At 46.1% G+C, this 13322-nt stretch overlaps 1 protein-coding gene across 2 annotated transcripts in view; it reads left to right on the top strand.

Moving 5' to 3' along the window:
- The first annotated feature begins 917 nt into the window (after positions 1–917).
- LOC105191903 (uncharacterized) overlaps positions 918–13322 on the top strand; it is a 193197-nt gene continuing 180792 nt past the window's right edge. Inside the window, exons 1-2 of one of the 2 annotated variants that reach the window (XM_025305746.1) lie at positions 918–1101; positions 1384–1645. In XM_025305746.1, the coding sequence (XP_025161531.1) occupies positions 1582–1645 (64 nt within the window). In that variant the 5' untranslated portion in view covers positions 918–1101; positions 1384–1581. The remainder of the gene's footprint in view (positions 1102–1383; positions 1646–13322) is intronic. The other variant, XM_019845461.2, reaches the window with a different exon arrangement.

The following is a 13322-nucleotide window of genomic DNA, read 5'->3' as shown; positions in this document are numbered from 1 at the left end:
GCACCGTGTCGCCCGTGCTCGCCCGTGTGTGCGCGTGCGCGCCAATAGAAGTTACGTTAACCCCGAGGTAAAATAAATTTATCGCTCTATTCATCTTTCAAGTTTCCAAGCAGCTCAATCACACCGGGGAATTCGAATGGCTTTGAATATCGCTCGAAACCGAAAGTTATTCAAAGTTTCACAGGTACGTGAGAGTCGCGGTGTCTTGGAAACGCGAAATAACCTATATGCAGAATTTAACTCGTGTAGTAATATCATCTCGTATGTCGATTATATCGCGATATTATTAATTGACCTACTTAGATTCTCTCTCTCTTTCTCTCTTTTTCATGAATATCAAAATATTTCGACATCTCAGCTTTCAATATAATAATATCTCAATATGTGGGAGAACAAGAGAGAGAGAGAGAGTGAGAGGGAAAGAGAGAGAAGGAAAAGAAGCGATCTGATCGATCTGCGACGCCATTATCGATCTCGTATCGATCGCGAAACCGACGGCGACTTCGATCGGCGATTGATAATCGATACTTGTGTTCTCGGTAGCCTCGGACCCAGCGCAAATTGGTGCCGTGTGAAGTCCCGCTGATCCTTTTCTCCGTGAGTATTCGAAACGATTCGGTGTGTCTTGAGGCCATCACTACCCGGAAGTGTCAGGAGGGGAAGTTCCGAACGCAAAGAGGGGCGGTTTGTCTGATGGTGCGAACGGTGGAACGCGAAACGCGAAACGCGCGAGGGGTGAGCGAGGGTGAGCGCGAAGGGTACGTAGTCGGGTGGGAGGTTATAACTGGAGGGGCCAAGAGCGAGAGCGAGAGCGAGAGCGAGAGAGAGAGGGACTGAGAGGGAGAACGAGCGCGCGGCGAACGGAGGGAAGGCTTGTTCGGCGTGAAGGGGGTCGCGATACGGAGATCGGACAGAGCGCGCAATGGTGGTGGCTCAGTTCGCTTTCGTTCCGCGTCGCGCGAGGGTCGTCGCGTGTGTTTCCTGTCGCGAGTCGTCGTTCCGCACGCTGATCCGTCCACAAGGAGGGAGGAAGCTCGCTGCCCACCCTCCCTTCCCCGCTCCTTCCCGCATCTCGCCAGAGGAAGCTTTAACCGACGAAAGGTTTGTTCGTTTTCCTTATAATTCTGCTCTCTCTCTCTCTCTCTCTCTCTCTCTCTCTCTCTCTCTCTCTCTCTCTCTCTCTCTCTCTCTCTCTCTCTCTCTCTCTCTCTCTCTCTCTCTCTCTCTCTCTCTCTCCTCTCTCTCTTTCCCCCTTCCTCTGTCTCGCTCTCTGTTAACTATCCTGAAATTTAAATATATATATGTGTGTGTATGTGTGTGATGTGTGTCCGCCATTTTGAATTGAGATATTCAAATTCAAACATGTCGCTTTGATATGTGCAGACGGTGCGGCTAAGACGAGCGAGCGAGCGAGCGAGGCGAGCGGGCCTGAAATAAAGTCAACCACGGTACACGGTGTGCATCAACGCCGCGGCAAGTGTTCATAAGGTGCGTGTATGAGGTTGCTGCTGGTATTCCGTGGTGAAGTGCTTCATGCTCCCGGGATAAACTTCGCGCGTGATCGCGGATAGAGAGGAGATCATGTCGACGAGAAGTCAGCCCTGGTTCATCGCGTCGCTCCTGCTGCTGCTTGGATACGTTCAGGGTGAGTGAGCAACATCGGGACGCTCGGCGCGTCCGGTCGAAATATTTCGCAAACAGTCGCGCGCTATTGGACCGGCGTAATTGGAGAGCTTGTTCTCGATTATCCCCGATATCGAATATTGTCCTGAATCCATATCACTAATAAAGTAGAAGCGACGCGCGCTCTTTCCCCCTCCCCCCTCTCTCCCGCCTCTCTTCCTCCCCCCTTCCTCTCTCTCTCTCTATCTGTCCCTTGCGTCGAGCAGTGTGTTACGTCCTCTGCGTGACCTACGTGAATACGCATAATCCTAGTGTTTTTGAAATATACATTCAAGGCGCGAAGCGGTAATATAAGCTCTTCAATTTCGTCACTATTAATTATTGCACCGCGGACGATTTGTTCGTTTACGTGAAATTTCGCTCATTGCGTTCGCTTAAAAGCGAATGACCCTCCCCTCCCCCCCTCTCTCTCTATGTATATATAGATATACATATATCGCTATATGTATATATATATATATATATATTTGACGCGCGGCTTAATTCAATTCTGCCGTTTGGCGAAATTATATATGTGAGTTGGCATAATGTAATTATCCTTGGGCGTCGGAATTATGCATTACGAAGACCGATACGGCGCAGGACGTTATCTAATAGCTTTTAATTCATTTTAACGAGCACGGACGCGCGGTATTTACGCGAGTAAAAATGTGCTCTCAGATAAAATGGCTCTTTCATTGTTTCTCTCTCTCTTTCTGTCTCTCTCCCTCTCTCCCTCTTTCTCTCTCTCTCTCTCTCTCTCTCTCTCTCTCTCTCTCTCTCTCTCTCTCGGTTTCTTTTTGCAATTTAATACGCTTTCTCGGTGAAGATAGTGATACGATGAGAGAGCAACTCGAGGTAAGATACACAACTCGCGTAGAATTAAGACTCGAGAATGTTCGGCGCGCGAGATTCAGTTTTTCATCTAACCGTGCTAAGAGACCGGCGAGCTCACCGCGCCGTATGTATGCATACCGCTTTAACTATTTTTATGCAGTTTCGAGGTATTCACAAATTCATAGGATGCGCGGTATGCGAACACGGTCTCGTGGAATATTTAAAGTACTATTAAACGTTTTGAGTAGAGTTGTGTAAAAACTTGGTTTGTTGCTCTCTCCCTTCATTTCTCTCTCTCTCTCTCTCTCTCTCTCTCTCTCTCTCTCTCTCTATCCGTTTGTCATTTTCTCACTAACGTGGCTTATGATACACGACGTACAATATGCACGAATCGGTGAAATTCATCTCTGCGGTATTATTGGCTTCACCTCGCGAATAACTTTCATTTTTATTTTTTTTCAATTTTATTTCGAGAATAAAATACCTCGCAAAGGTGTCATGCAAAAATGTGGCGTAATATAAATAAATACGCTGTAATATGTTGAATATGTATCTCTCGCGTATTCTCTCTCACACGTACGCACGTGCGCGCGTATTGGTGATCTTAATTTTAACGATAGCGTATGCCTGTTCGTGTTCACTTCGTTCAGTCGACTTTTTCCTTAGCGGGAATTTCGACGGTGGGTTATCGCCGATTGCGAACTTTCGACATCGCACACTTCCGTGGCTAAGCCTTGAATTAAAATTCTATTAAAATACTCGAGATTAACCGAGGAATATGATTTCGCTATCTATTTATCCGGCCGGAGCTCACTCCGCGCGGAGAAAGAAAACCCCTTCGCTTTCTCGATCGCTCGTAACTTCGAAACTATCGGCGCCGCGCGACATTTTCGCCGCGCGAGAAATTCGACTTGGAATTGATCGGAGGACCTGTCGATAAAATTAAGATCGCGAGTTGCGGTACATTTTGTGCGCGAGTCCGACGTATGTGCTGAAAAGAAGCGAGGAGTGAGAAAGGGGGGAAGGGAGGGAGGGAGGGAAAAAAGGAAACATTACTTACCCGCGTCGGGAGTTGTTTACGACTCGATATTTCGAAGGGCGGCGCGCCGGGAAGATCGTTCGTCCGGTCGCGCGCGCTTTAACGTTCGTTGTAGCAGTGCGGCGACGACATGCGAATATACGTTTGAGCGCGATCGCGAAGGGAGGCGCAATGAGAGCGGAAACTCGTCGGTAATAGTCTTGCGGTTATTATGCATTATTAAACGATCGAATATATTTCAAAACGCCGCGCGCGCCTCCCTCGAGATTGATCCGCTTTATGTTGGGTGCCTCTATGCAAGGTAAAGCAAGCACTAATCGATGTTAAAATTGCGAATGGGAGGGAGAGAGCAGAGAGCAGAGAGAGAGAGAGAGAGAGAGAGGAGAGAGAGAGAGAGGAGGAGAGAGGAAGAGAGTATATACGTATATACCTGTGCGTCACAGGTGATTCTCTTTAAGAGCCGCTCAGAAATTTTAATCGCGTCCGTGTGGTGGCTGCGATACCATCGTTATAACCTCAGTCACACGTCACATGTTACCTTGAAAAAAGAGGGAGCAGAAAATGAAAGATGAATCTTCTCTCAGCGTGAAACATTGTCGGGGACGCCGAGAGTAATTTTGGAAGAGCGAGATACGAGCGCGTAACGATGCGAAATGCATGCCGCGACCGCGTATGTCCCGCGTAATAATTCCTTTTACGCGGAATACTATCGAGAGATTATCGTTTGCCTACAATTGGGGTAAGTAAGTGAATATATTCATAAATTGAATGTTTGAGCGAGCGCGCACATACACACACACGCACGCACGCACGCACGCACGCACGCATATATCAGAGGAGCCATGCGTGTGTGTATATATTTGTACATCGCGAATCGTTGATGTGTGTACGCACGCCGCGCGTTAATCACTCTCTCGCCGTGCGTAAAATATTCAGAATAATCCTGAGAATATCGTCCGCGAGGTATAATCGAGGTAAGTAAATAAATATTCATAAATTTGAGGCATAAAGATATGTAAACGCGGAATTAGAATATGCTAAAAGAATTGTATATATCGCGAGAAGAAGAGAAGAAGCTCGGGCCAAGTACGAGCCTCCCTCGCTTCCCGTTTTTTCTGCGCCACGCGAACTTTATTAATTTACTTTTCTTGCGTCTTTTTCTCGCCCTTTCTCATCTTCTCTTCTCCCCCTCCCCCCCTCTTTCTCTCTCCCTCTCCCCCTCTCTTCTTCCTCTGTCTCTCGTCGCCGCGACAGAACTGTAATCACAAAGATGTCGGGAGGATGTGTTAGTCACTTAATTGAATTGCGAGTTTATGAGAATCTACCGACTTAAACAGCACAGTGATAAACAGTATCTTATCCATTTCCGCCGAGGACGCAACGCGAGGGTTACACGCGTCTCTTCATCGAGCTTTCCGTAATTTTGTCGACTTCCGTTTCTTCCCCCTCTCCTCTTCTTTTTTTCTTTCTTGCACGCGACACAAGCCAAATGCGATTTCTTCGCATCAACGACGACGACGACGACGACGACGACGACGACGACGACGACGACGACGACAACGACAACGACGTACCTTTTACCGTCCCTTTTCGCGAAGTGTCATCGACATACAACGCAAACGAAACGCGGATTCTCTCGTGCCGTGCCGGCGTTCTTTACTCGCTTCTCACGCGCGCGCGCACTGCCATCGGCACGATTATGCGCCAAACTACTTGGAGAGTGTTTCCTTAAAATAATTTTACGTCGCTCCTCTCACGTGAGCCGCGTCCTGACACGTATCTCCCTACAGGTTCCACTTTTATCAGTAAACTTCGTGTTTTTCGTTATGCAGTAGCGGAGCGCGCGCGAGCGCGAGCTTTCGCGCTTATCCGACTCGCGCTTATCCCATAATCTTTCATCCAACTTCTCCGACGTCTCGGATGCGCGGCGGCGGAAGACGCTGGTGTATGTACGCGCATATACGCGCGTACACGCGCGCACGTATGCGTGATGCACGCGCGTGCGAATGCGTATCAGTGATAAATGCGGCCGATGATTCTGTCCTTTGTGCGTTAGACTGTCAGCGAAGCGGGGTGGGCGGGGGTGAGGAGCGCATCAGATTTGCATGTCGCATTTTGTCGGACATTTGCGAAAAAGGGTAACGGCGTCGGCGACTACGGCCACATGGGAAGTCGAGGATATAAGAGGGTGAAAGGGAGGGAGGGAGGGAGGGAGCGGCGACGGCGGCAGAAGCTCTTATTCGCGAAGAGTGTACGCGTTATTTATGTACGGCGGCACGAAGCGAAATGGAGAAGGTAACGTTATATTATACCGGGTTATAAAGACGCAGGTTAGAAAAGTGAAATAACCGGGAGTTACGATTATCTCGACCTCGACTTCTTTGTAGATATGCTGAATAAGGGATGAGAGGGTTCGTTAGGGCGAGCGTACAAGTTCAGGCAAATAATGCGCTTAATCTGAAAGCATCGCGACGCGAATTAACGTGACACTTACGACGTCGCGACGGGTTCGCACGGACATACACACACATACATGCACACACACACACACACACACACACGCACGCACGCACGCACGCACGCACGCGCACACATACACGCGTGCGTGTGCACGCGATATATTCACGGAGATATTTTTGCTTTCAAGCCGGCTAACCGCGCGCCGCACATCAGACCTGCGAAGGTACACTTCAACGAGCGCCGTTACTCGCACGTTATATTTGATATAACAGAGTGCGAGGGATTTACATTATTTTATTAATGCTTATTGTGTTCGAATTTCCACGTAGCTCGCGGTGGTGGACCACCGCCGCGCGGTATGGCAAGGTGCCGCGCCGCGCCGCGCCGCGCCGCGCGCGTTCGTCATAATGAAATATTCGTGACGGCGTTTCCTTAACGCGTTTTTTCTCCGCTTCTCGTTTCTTCCTTTTCTTCTCTCTTTTTTATTTTTTTTTTATAAGTATACAACCTCGATGGGAATGGGATAACGATAAAGGTCTATGTAAATATACAAAATAAACTGTCGCGACGCTTGATTTATTTTGTCACGCTCGGACGACTCGAACGAGACGTTTTTTTTTTTTTCGGCATAAAAAAATCATGCACAGGGATCGGTGGCGTGAAAAAATATAACGTGGTACCGTATTTTAGTTCCGATGTGCGAACAGTGATGTACACATACGCATACATACATTGCATCCTGTTGTAATTAATTATGGAATATTATGTTACAATTGGAATATTCCCGTGAAGTTGGTGAAATCGAACGCGATGACGGGACGACGCCGTCGGCGCTTTTTCCCATCGAATGTGCTAACTTATACAGAGAGAGAGAGAGAGAGAGAGAGAGAGAGAGAGAGAGAGAGAGAGAGAGAGAGAGGGGAAGAGGGGGGAGGGGGGAGAAAGGGGAGCTAAAAAAATAATTTCGCGCTAAATCGTCTGATTTATTAAGCAGTTTCGACAGAGTAAATATAGACGTATATATATACACACATGCTCGTTAAATTCGTAACTGGCCGAGAGGGGCGCGCTCGTACGGTCGTATATCTTATAAAATTTTAACGAATATAAAATATTGGCAGCTCCCCGGCCAACGCGTTCGAAGTGAAAAAGGCTTCTAGGCAAATAGAGCGAACGGGCGGCGCTCGTCATACGCGCCGGACACGCGCACGTGCGTGTACCTGCGCGCTACACACGTTAATCCTTATTTCATAGATAATTTCAACGCACGATCTAACTTGTGTGAGCTGTGTGCACGTTACATAAAATATCAATCGTCATTACATTACAGCGAATTTGGCTGCCGCAAATTGAATTGTTTTGAATTCTGCAAATATTCTGCAGGCAATTAGCGCAATATCATAACGGAGCATGTAAATGAGAGTTCTCGTGCGCGCGGTGCGCGATATGTTAATATATGAGGATAGGTAATAAGTTGCTGCAAAATTTCATTAGTTTGCATTAGTTGAACAGCAAACGCGAGCGCGTACTCGTTTCTCCGCTTTATGCTCCGTATGCGCGCGGGTTCCGACATCGCCGCGCGTATCATCGCGAGTTGATATTTCCGAAGGTATATCGATTTACTTCCGCGTCGAGGATCCGTTAAACATGCGCGCACGCGCGCGCGCGCGTTAAGTATTTCTAGCGGGAATTATGGGAAGGAGACACAACAAAAGGCGGCGAACACAAGAGAGAACAGTCAATCGCGCACCGTTTGTAATATTATAATTACAGCACCCTCGCGAGAAGCGTTTTCGAAACAGGTGTCGGCTATTCTTCTTTTTCCACCCTCCTCCTCTTTTTTCTTCTTCACTCCCGACGAAACTCATCATGTCGAAATGAAATTCGCGAGTTCAACGATAAATCCTCCTTTGATATTTGCCTAAGCTTTATTGCGATTGTTCGAAAGTGGTCACAAGTGTGTGGGACTGTGATAATCATGAAATGCCCTTTATCGAATTTTACAACTGCTATCCTCCGAGACATTTCTCTCCTGCCTCCCCCCTTTCTCTCTCTCTCTCTCTCTCTCTCTGCGAGATTAATAATTCGAATCCTCGTCGTATTCTGTCGATCGTGCGACGCGCAGCGCAAAGGTCGCGAGTCATTTTTGGCAACAGTGTATTAAATATTAATATATTCCGCGCACGCCCTCGCCCGCAGGATAACAATAAATTTATTTCGAGAAACGGCGCTTTGCCTTTGAATGTCCGGAAACAAGCGATTGTCGGCGACCATGGCCGGATTGTTACCGCGCAATGTTTGAGCGGCATTGCCGTAAAATTTGCATTACGCGCTTGCTGATTACGAATTGTTCGCCGTTCGATATATATTTGCCGAACTGTATTGCGCGTCCAGTTTGCCGATGAATTGCGTTCTAGGATCAGTTGTTATTTCGGTTTATATGCTATTAACCGCTAATATAAAGGCCTAGAATGGATCCGGTCGTTTCTCTCGATCGAGCGAAATTGAAGCGGCGGATTCGGCGTGGATCTAATTGCGAATTTGAAACAAGCGTCGCGTCGCGCGGCGCTGACACTCCCGGCGTTATTTCAGACTGTATTTTTTGTTCCGTGTAATACGCGACGATGATATTTTTCGGACCTGGTGCGCGATGAAAGTGTCCGCGGAGGAAGCGTATCGCCATTGCATTATCGATCGTTTGTATCGACGAACACTGCGAGGAATTTTATCCGCCGCAGCTATCAATTCTCGCACACTCGTGGAAGTTTTTATTTTTTACGCGGCCTCGCAAATCGCCGCGTACGGGAAAATAAAATCGCGCGGGAGCATTCGCGCAGAAGCGAAGAATGCAAAAAAGGAGGGGTTAGAGTCGGGGGCGAGATTTTAACCAAGTTTTTGCCAAATTTAGCGTGTAATCCCCGCGACAAAAATAGGATCTAGCGAACTTATGATATTACGCGGCCTGTACGGTATTACGCGACTCGCCCGTTCCGGGAATCGATACTTTCCGAGGAAGGATTTTCCGCCAATCGACCGAAATATCTTGTCGATTGACCTTTCGATAGTCGCGAAGTCTTACGACGTTATTTTAAAAACGTTAGTCGTCATTTTAAAAACGTCCTGTAGGTCAAGCCTCGTTTCTGCGTAACACCGTTCTATTACCGTAATATGAGCACCTCTAAAGACTTATCAGAAACGATCTTTCAATACGGCGCGGTGGCCGCGCTCTCATGCATGCATCGCTCAAGCAACGGCGCTGAATTGAGACACAAGAATATAGCGTGTTCGGATTACATTAACCCTTAGTTCCGCAACGTATATTTTTCGCAAGATTTTCTAGCGTGCGATATTCGACGCAAACTACGACGTACGAGGCTGACGAAATTCTTATTTCTTCGACAACGTTCGCGTGGAGCTCACGTGAGGCTACGAACGAGGCGAAAACGTTAAAATTGATAGTTTTCGATGAATAATTAACATGTCGGAACTGAAACGCGAGAATTTTCCAAAATTATCAGCGGAGCGCGTGAAAGATACGAATCGTTTATCTCGAGATTTCAGATATCACTTTTTAAGCTTTAATAGTATAAACAAATTTGGGAACTTTTGCGGAAAGCCGTAAAAATACAAAAGGGAAGTTTCGTGCAATTAATTTAACGTAATTTAATGCAATTTAATTTACTATAATATAATTTCATTTAATTTAATGTAATTTAATATAATAATTTCAATACTAAATATATATATCGGTGAATTGTGAAATCGAAACAGAGTCATCTCGCAAGGGACTCACTAATTAATAATTACTTAATTGTAAGGAACACTTTGGATATTAAGAAAACGTATTTCGGAAATTCGACGGTGCAGCGAACTTCAAAGGCGCCCTTTCGCTTTACGCGTAGCTCTTTAAATTAGCACGTGAAAATTTCAGTTAGGGTAAGAGTGTAGAGTATATAAGGGTAAGTTCAGTAAGGGTAAGGGTAAATATTAGTAAGTCTATTGTAAAGGCGATAACGCGAAAACCTCCAAGCTCGTAGACTTGCTCGATACTTCGTTAGAGAGGATGGAAGACTAAAATACCTGATAAATTGCGTTGGCTGTAAAATTGCCAGGAAAGAAAGGTGAAAAAAGAGGACAATACGTAAAGTTTCGAAAGGTTCGGTCTAAATTTTGCCGTGCCTTACGCGCTAAAAGCGCACGCGTCACAAGATGTTCGATTATCGGCCATCGCGCCACCGAAGTTATAATTTACAATCGCGCGTTTAATCGTTTTTAATCTGCCGTGTGTATTGTTCTCATATTATTTGACATTACGAATTTCCCGGCGATATTGGAAAACACGAAAACACTCTACGGATTTACGCAGCGCAAGTCGGCGTATTCCCCGAAATATACGCGGTGCGGTTTAATTCTTTATGGGTTATCGCCGTGTAAATTCTTTAAATATTTTCCTGCCGTTTTTACCACCAGCTCGGATATAGCGGTATTCTCGCTCATTTCTCCCTATTTTTTTTTCTTTTTTTTTTTCACTTTTATTCACTCCCGCCAGTCCCGACCAGTCAGATCTCCGAGTCTCGGTTCGACGGCCGTAAGTTATGCAATTTTCGTGAGTCACGGCTGAGCCGTCCACGTACGTATACGCCGGCGTTGCGCCGCAATCAGCCGCCGTACTGAGAGAAAAAGGTTGTATCTGCCAAGTTTGGACACCGATATTACGGTAATCGGTGGAATCCCGGACTCGGGGCTTCGTGATTGAGGCGAGTTTTGTGCCCCAGATATAAGTCCATGTCTCAAGTGGACTTGACAAAATTACGGACTTGGTTCGCCACTTACTCCGGACCCTTCAATTTTCACGTGAACCTGAAGGCGTTTGCTTTATTTTTGATGATTTCCTGCTCGCGGGGGAGCTCCGGGGGTGGTACCCGTGTCATCGCGTGAAATATCGCCGAACGCGAAGACCGCCGCGACGGGAATATTTCGTACGGAGAACGTGTTTCAACAGCGGCGCAAACTATTGTTTTCACTTCAATCGTTCGCGTTGCTCAGAGACAAGGAGCCACGAGGAGGACCTTTTAAGGTCTCTCGCGCTTACAACGAGACACGATGATGTCGTTTCCGATAGCGGAAAGTACCGTCTAATTCGAGGATACGCGGTGTTTTCTGTATTTGCGCGAGTTTTGCAGCGCCTGAAATATTCAGATTTTCATAACGTCGTATTAAGCGAAGAACCACCGCCAAGCGAACTTCCAAAAAGAAGAAGGAAAAAGTACAGTACGGATGACGCAACAGAATTGTGCGAGCGGTATTCACGGACACATTCCTCTTAATACGACGTTATGAAATTGTGGAAACTCGAACGCTCAAATCTAACGCGAATGTCAAAGAGGAGTCAGTGGCCGCCGGCCACTGGTGTGTGACGGTGGTGGTTTTGCTTTGACCTGAGCCGTGGATTTTATTAGAAACAGGATTTAATCATCATTATTGTTATTTGAAAATGGCATCGCCCGCGGCGAAATTATTACGAGCCACGATTACTCACCTCGGTGTACTGAGATTTTTTTTCTTTTCTTTAATTGAAACGCTCTTAATCGAAGTGACGGCGACGACTTTCGGCGAGAATACCGATGACACCGTAACCGCCTCCGATACCGTATCCCGGTATGTCGCGTATCGTTTTCGTATTTAGCCGATGATGAATGTTTAATCGAAATCTGCTAAGCAGCCTTCTCCGTAGGATCGACTAAAATTTCATGAGCCGAGATTCCTGGGATGCCCGGGAACGGGATATCAATGATTGATATGTCTGGAGTCAGTTTTTCGAAATAACTCTCGACACGCTGACCTCTTTGACGGCAATACATTTGATTCTCGTTAAAAGTCCATCCTTTTGCGTGTTCAACATTGATAAAGGTAATTACGTACTCGGCAGCGTGATGCGCAATTACATGATATAATATAAAGATGCATTTTGTTGCAATATTAATATTTCCCTTTGAAATGTTGACGTATAATTTTAATATTTTCCATTTGTGCGTATGTCATACATATAATTACGCTGATGAGTCGTAAAACGGAAATGCTTTATATTCGTGTGCGTTCTCTTGTGCAGGTGCTTACATTATACGCGCGACAGTCGAAAATTAATGATATTTCCGATTTTCCGTAAATATACGTCGGCAGTTCCTAGCTCGAGAGACTTCATTCGTTTTTTTATTTTTAATAATGAATTATTTTCTTTCTATTCCGTCGGTACGCGAATTATTGTCTCCTCCCTCTCTCTCTCTCTCTCTTCTTCTCTCTCTCTCTCTCTCTCTCTCTCTCTCTCTTCCCCTCTCTCTCTCTCTTCCTCTCTCTCTCTCTCTCTCTCTCTCTCTCTCTCTCTCTCTCTCTCTCTCTCTCTCTCTGTAATTGAAACGGTGGATAGGAAAAAGGCACGAGAAACCCTGTCAAGAAAACGCAAAAGTATTTATTTTACCTTGTAGGATATCCCTGCAGAGGAGTTCAGTTGCTATTGACAGTTAATGGAATTGCATGTGTTTCGAGATATTTGTCGAGGTAAAATAAGTACTTTAAATGCGTCTCCTCGAAGCAGTTTCAATTTTCGCTCGTGCGCCTCTTTTCAGCCGGCGTTTCGGTCTCCAATCGATAATTTGTACGCATCTGCGATACAGTCGACATAATTAGATCGGCAGCGATGTGAGAGCGCAGCGACGTCATTAGGAATAGCAATAATAACGTCGAAATATCGTATCGTTAACGTCGATACGCCATTATGAAGCTCACCGTTCCATTTTCAATCATCCCATATTCAATTTTGTTACTTTTTTATTATTTACGAAGTAGCGCTATCGATTGGAGCACTGATATCTTGTTATACGAAGGCAAAAGAGAGTTCCCATTAAATCTGGGAAATCCGCGCTGCAAATTCGAATATACCTCCGAGGAAGTAAATCGCCCTTTTCCAGCATTTAAGATACGGCAATGTGAAACGCGTTAATCGAGGCGTCGATCGACAATATCGTATCGCTGAGACGACTAATTAAAGCTCGCTTTGGACGGTTCGTAATTCGCGACGAAGCTCGAAACAAAATCCCGCTCGCAGTCTTGCACGTCGTGCAACATGGGAGACGTTTGAAGAAACCAGGCTTACATCTATAAATGTATTCGCCTGAGATTTACTTGTAAATCTTCAAATGCTCTGCCTGTTCTCTCTCTCTCTCTCTCTCTCTCTCTCTCTAACTCTCTTTATCGCGCTAGAAAATTATATAATAAAATTGCGCGAACGTGTCACGATCCATAAATTTATCGACAATCCGTCCCAACG

Source organism: Harpegnathos saltator, unplaced genomic scaffold, assembly GCF_003227715.2.
Source record: "Harpegnathos saltator strain DR-91 unplaced genomic scaffold, Hsal_v8.6 scaffold71, whole genome shotgun sequence".
Lineage (NCBI taxonomy): Eukaryota > Metazoa > Arthropoda > Insecta > Hymenoptera > Formicidae > Harpegnathos > Harpegnathos saltator.
This window is presented reverse-complemented; position numbering and strand designations above follow the sequence as displayed.